Source organism: Lithobates pipiens, unplaced genomic scaffold (assembly GCF_037356315.1).
Source record: "Lithobates pipiens isolate NorthernLeopardFrog02 unplaced genomic scaffold, aLitPip1_a1.2 Scaffold_19, whole genome shotgun sequence".
Lineage (NCBI taxonomy): Eukaryota > Metazoa > Chordata > Amphibia > Anura > Ranidae > Lithobates > Lithobates pipiens.
The window spans coordinates 492,242,648-492,249,371 of NW_027507764.1; the positions used below are offsets into that span (position 1 = coordinate 492,242,648).

General features: G+C 47.3%; 1 protein-coding gene across 1 annotated transcript in view; it reads right to left on the reverse strand.

The window, feature by feature from the left end:
- Positions 1-6,523, reverse strand: part of TMEM64 (transmembrane protein 64) — a 51,255-nt gene extending 44,732 nt beyond the window's left edge. The window contains exon 1 of the mRNA XM_077492999.1: positions 5,753-6,523. Coding sequence (XP_077349125.1) covers positions 5,753-6,364 — 612 coding nt within the window. The 5' untranslated portion in view covers positions 6,365-6,523. The remainder of the gene's footprint in view (positions 1-5,752) is intronic.
- Between the last annotated feature and the right edge of the window lie 201 nt (positions 6,524-6,724).

Consider the following 6,724-nt stretch of genomic DNA (forward strand, 5'->3'; position numbering starts at 1 on the left):
AATTTAATTTGGGTACAGCGTAGCATGACCGCGCAATTGTCATTGAAATTGCGAGAACGCTGAAATCTGAAAATTGGACTGGGAAGGAAGGGGGTGAAAGTGCCCTGTATTGTAGTGATTAACCACTTAAACATGAGACCAACAAATGTCAGAAAAAGGTTTAAACTTAAAAAATTACTTAGAACCCCCAAACATTATAATTTTTTAGTAGAGACCCTAGAGAATAAAATAATGGTTGTTGCAATATTTTATGTCACACTATTTGTGCAGCAGTCCTTCAAATGCAATTTTTTTTTTAAAAACAAAATTACACTTTAATGAAAAAAAAAAATAAAAAAAAAAACACAAAACTAAACCAGTAAAGTTAGCCCATTTTTATTTTTATTTTTTGTATAACGTGAAAGATTGTATGCCATGAGAATCGTGATCTTTTTATTCTAAGCAAAAAAAAAAAAAAAAAATTGTGATTCTCATTTTGGGCAGAATCGGCTAGCTCCATCATACAGTATTTTGATTATATTCCTCTCCACCATCGTTTTATCAAGGGATTCCAACAGGTGGTTGAGACTTATGATTGTTTATAAGGCCTCATGTAAACTGGACATTTAACCACTTGCTTACAGGGCACTTAAACACCTTCCTGCCCAGACCAATTTTCAGCTTTCGGTGCTCTCACAATTTGAATGACAATTACTCAGTCATGGAACACTGTACCCAAATGAATTTTTTGTCCTTTTTTTCCCACAAATAGAGCTTTCTTTTGGTGGTATTTGATCACCTCTGGGGTTTTTATTTTTTGCGCTATAAATGAAAAAAGACCGAAAATTTTGAAAAAAAACGCATATTTCTTTGTTTCTGTGACAGAATTATGCAAATTATTAATTTTTCTTCATAAATTTTGGCCACAATTTATACTGCTACATGTCTTCGGTAAAAATAACCCAAATTAGTGGATATTATTTGGTCTTTGTGAAAGTTAGAGAGTCTACAAGCTGTGGTGCGAATCGCACAAAATTGATCACATATGATGTACTGGTGGCCTATCTCGCTTCTTGTGACCCGAACAAGGCAGGAAAGTACAAATACCCCCCAAATGACCCCTTTTTGGAAAGTAGACATTCCAAGGTATTTAGTAAGAGGTATAGTGAGCTTTTTGATGTTGTCATTTTTTTCCCACAATTCTTTGCAAAATTAAGATTTTTCATTTTTTTTTTTTCTCCACAAAATTGTCATTGTAATAGGTTATTTCTCTCACGTGGCATGTGTATACCACAAATGACACCCCCCAAAAAATTCTGCTACTCCTCCTGAGTATTACAATACCACATGTGTGGGACTTTTTCACAGCCTGGCCACATAGAGAGGCCCAACATGCAGGTAGCGCCATCATGTGTTCTAGGAACATAAGTTACACATCTAACTTGTTGACTATTTATTACACTTTTGAAGCACCAGGACAATGACACGTGACACTGATGACAGATGGCACTGATACGTGGCAATGATGACAGGTGGCACTGATGACAGATGGCACTAATATGTGGCACTGATGACAGATGGCACTAATATGTGGCACTGATGACGCGTGGCACTTATACGTGGCACTGATGACACGTGGCACTAATACGTGGCACTGATGACACGTGGCACTGAAACGTGGCACCGATGACAGATGGCACTAATACGTGGCACTAATATGTGCCACCGATGACAGATGGCACTAATACATGGCACCGATGACGCGTGACACTGATGACAGATGGCACTGATAAGTGGCATTGATGACACGTGACACTGACAACAGATGGCACGTGACACTGACAGGTGGCACTGATGACAAATGGCACTGATACGTGGCACTGATGACAGATGGCACTATGTGGCACTGATGACACGTGGCACTGACAGCAGGTGGCACTGACGGCAGGTGGCACTGACGGCAGGTGGCACTGACGGCAGGTGGCACTGACGGCAGGTGGCACTGGGGTGGATGGCACTGGGGGCAGGTAGCACTGGGGTGGATGGCACTGGGGGCAGGTAGCACTGGGGTGGATGGCACTGGGGGCAGGTAGCACTGGGGTGGATGGCACTAGGGGCAGGTAGCACTGGGGTGGATGGCACTAGGGGCAGGTAGCAATGGGGTGGATGGCACTGGGGGCAGGTAGCACTGGGGTGGATGGCACTGGGGGCAGGTAGCACTGGGGTGGATGGCACTGGGGCAGATAGCACTGCTGGGGGCGGATGGCACTGCTGGGGGCGGATGGCACTGCTGGGGGCGGATGGCACTTTTTATTTCATTTTTTTAATTTTTTTTTTTTCCAGAATCAGAACGGCTGCCGCTGCAGCCGTTCATCTCTCCCCTCTCGCACTGTCTGTGCGAGGAAGGAGAGCGGCGCTGCGAGATGATCTCATATGTTTACATATGAGATCATCTCCCATTGGACACGCCGATCACGCTGTAAACGGCCGCTGTGATTGGCCGTTTACAGCGATCTGTGTTTGCCTGTCCCCGGGGGACACGGCGAACACAGAACTTCCGCGATGCGCGCCCGCGGCGGCGCGCATTGCGGAAGTAAACATCAGGCCGTCCAGGGACGACCGCCCGAACGAACGCGCCTGCTCTACGGCCGTAATTCGGCTATAGGGCGGGCGCGAGGAGGTTAAAGATCCCTTTCACAATGAGGGGCTTTACAGGTGCTACAGCGCTAAAAATAGGGACTGTAAAGAGCCCCTCCTGTCTCTCCAGCGTTAAAGCCTGAGTGCTTTTTACACTGGAGCGGTGCGCTTGCAGGATGGCAAAAAAAAAAAAAGTCCTGCTAACCGCATCTTTGCAGTGCTGTAGGAGCAATGTATACACCACTCCTAAAGCGCCCCTGCCCATTGAAGACAATGGGGCAGCGCCACCAAACCACCACTGCAGCAGCGCTTTGCGGGCAGTTTTAACCCTTTTTGGGCCACTATCAGGGATTAAGGCTGGCCCGATAGCAGCCAAAGTGCCGCTAAAAATAGCGCCGCATTACCATTGCCGCCAGGCTCAGTGAGAAAGGGCTCTTACAGCTTCTGTTTTAGGCTTCAGGCATTTTTTTCTGCAGCCAAAAAACTCCTCAACATGAGATCCTATGTATCCATGCACACATTTTTGGCAAGAGCGATTTCTGGCAGGAAGAAAACCCCAAATCTAGAGGGTTGAGAGAAGTATTCGGCTGTAAAAATTCAGCTATTCTGTTTATCAGCGTTTTTGAGGAGATAGAGATTATATATATATATATATATATATATATATATATATATACATATATACACATATATACATATACATATACATACACACACTTTTTTTTTTTTTTTTAACAAGCTAAAAACTCTTTCCACAGCGAACGCTACTGTCCAGTGTGCATGAGGCCCAAGTGTCTTTTTATGAGTGATTTGAGGTCCTGATGAAGCATTTCCACTCAGGAAACGTGTCAACCCTCACTGACCTGGAAGGATATCTATGCAACAAATCCTTTCTCTACTTAAAAAGGGCAAGTTGACCTTTAAAGAAAAATCTGTAAGGTGAACTCACACAAGACCCTTTCCTTCATCCCCCCCCCCCCCGGTCCCCTGGCATTCACCCTCACCCACATGGGTCGTCGCTTCACTGGTCCAGGGCTTAGAAATCCCCTGGCTCAATCTCCTAAACGTACCTCATCAGGAGATATGTATAGGACCATTCTGATTGGTTGGCACCATCACATGGGCGGCGCTGACAAATCAGAACCCACGCAGCCTGTCCTGTCACCGCAGGCGAGAAGAGAAAGCTACTGGGATTTCAAATCCCCTGACTGGTAAAGTGGCAATACCATCTGTAACAGGAGATCGTCAGACTCCAGGTTAGCGGGACCAGCTGTGATGGGAAGGGGGTCCCGTGTAAGTTCACCTTACAGGTTTTCTGTAAAGGTGAAAATACATTTTAAATGGGAAACAAGTGCTAGACTCAATGTCAAAATGTTGTGTTTTTAATGATGAATTTGTAACCAAATAAAGACATGTTGAACTTTTAAAAACAATTTTTTGGAATGTATGATTGTCCATTGGAGGGTTAAAGTCCCATCACACACACGGTTTTATTTACTAAAGCTGGAGAGTGCAAACTGACTTCTGTAGAGACACCAATCAGCTTCCAGGTTTTATTGCCAAAAGCTTAATTGAACAAACTGAGGTTAGACGCGGATTGGTTTCTCTGCAGAAGGGAGACGGATTTTGCACTCCTCAGTTTTAGTAAATAAAGCCCACAGTCTTGCTCTCTGAAATATTTAATTTAGGTAACCACCCTCCAATGGTAAACAAACATTCAGGACCATGCCCATGCATTTAATATAGCCATGTACAACAATGGCAGTAATTTGGTAGAATCCATTGTTAGGGGTTATAGGAAGGAAGTGCGGAGAGTCATCCCACCTATGGCTATCATAGGAGTGAGCCATGGACACCCAACGGTAAACCACAACCAACGTTTTAATGCAAGCTTCTGGTCAACATACCACCTTGATTCCCCCTTGTGGGGTTTACATTTAAAAGTTGGTTGGAAAAACTCAACGGTTGTTATGGGGCTTTGACCAACTTTTAAATGCACACACCAATGTAGTCAAGGTGTTATGTTACCATGACTGGCTATCTTTGCAATGGAACAGTTGAGGTTGACCACTGGGTGTCCATGGCTGGCTCCTATGCTGGCTGTAGGTAGAACTGTCCAATTCCATCACACCAAACGAGGAATCCTGCAAAAAAATCGCCACCATTGATGTACACATCTAGATGGCAGGAAATTGATCTTATCTGATATTGCGATGGGAAGTTGATTGGAAAGGCTCAATGGTTTTTATGGAACTTTGACCAACTTAACATCACAATACCAAACCGATCAGGTCAATTTTCTTCCACCCGGCTTCACTGCAAAAGGTAGCCAATGACAGTAACATGCCACTTTAACTTCTTTGGTTATGTTCACATTTAAAAGTTGGCCAGAGTTCTATAAAGACCATTGAGTCTTTCGAACCAGCTTCCATCCACAATAATGAACGGATTAGGTCAAATTCCTGCCACCCTGTCTAGCTTTACACATAGATAGATTCCACCAAATTGCCATCGGTTGCAATGTGAAGGAAGCAGAGAGCCATCGCACCTAGGACCAGCCATGGACACCCAATGGTCAACCTTAACCAACGTTCCATTGGAAAACGCTAGCTAATCATGGCAACGTACCACCTTGACTCTGTAGATCATTTTCACAAATAAAAGTTGGTCAAAGTTCCAAAAAGTCTATTTCGCCTTTCCACACACAATGGGCAGATTCAGTCAGATCCCCACCACCCTGCCATCTCATCTAGGTACATTGATGTCGATAATTTGGCCAAATCCATTGTTGGGTGTAATGGGAAGAAAACAAAGATCAATCCCACCTACGTCCAGCCATGGAAACCCCCCGGGTCAACCTCAACCAATGTTCCATTGCAAAAGCTAGCCAATCACGGCAATGTACCACCTTGACTCCTTAGATCATGTTCACAATTAAAAAAAAGTTAGTCATTGTTTCATAAAAGCCATTGAGACTTTCCAACCAACTTCCCACCACAACAGATTCAATCGCCCTGTCATCTATCTACAGGCAGCGATGGCAGTTATTTGGCGGAATCCATCGTTGAGTGCAATGGGAAGCAATTGGAGAGTTATCCCACTTACGACCACCATAGAGGCCACCCAATGTTCTTACCGAGAAGACCGCGTTCTGCAGTCCGAAGGGGATGGGGGTGAGCCTGGCCAGAGCGACCACCTTGAGCCCACCGCCCCCTTCCACCACCCGGATGACGGCGCCCAGCCTTTGGCTGCTCTCGATCTTGGCCAGCACCCAGTGGGTGAGCAGCTTCTTGCACAGTAGGTGGGCGATGAAGGTGCCGATGAGGACCCCGATGATGACCAGTCCGATGCCCAGCACCAGGCCATACAGGTAGCCAGCAGCCACATTGAGGACAATGTAGCCCCACACACAGGGCAGGGAGACCAAGATGAAGCCCACAATGAAGAGCAGCACTCCCACCACACTGTCCAGGCTCTCCACCCACAGCAGTAGGTCCTTCAGGTAGTGCCGGGCCAGCGCTAAGGAGGCGCAGCACACAGCGCTCAGCGCACACAGCAGCACCAGGCTCCGGCACCAGCACAGCCCTCCCCCGGGACAACTCCACCAATCACCCGGCGGCGGGCTCGGCGTGTGATGGTCCTCCCCAGGCTCCGAGTCCAGCAGGCTGTCAGAGGGATCCCTACCGCCACCGTTCATCCAGCGGCCCAACGTCTGGCGGCCGAGGAACTGCAGCGCGGAGCCCGTCATAGCGCGTCACGCGGCCGCCCGCAGCGATCTCCCGGCCAGTCCCCGGTGAGGCGGCATCGCGTATAGCGGAAGGCTGAATGGTTACAGACGGCGCGTCCCTGCCAGTGCTTTTCTCTCCGGGGCACTACGCTGCGACTGTGCTCTACGTCACGGGGCAGCGCCCGCCCACTACACGTATACCATTGGCTGCGGGAGGCGAAGCAAGAAAACAATCGCCAGCATCCCACCCGCCCTCCTGCGGGGGCGTGGTCAGGCTGGCCAGCGAAGCGTTTGTGTAGCGCGGAGAGACACGCCCCTTCATAAAAGTTGGCTTACGAAACCACGCCCCTTGGTCCGGGGATTCTCTTTCTGTACGGAGGA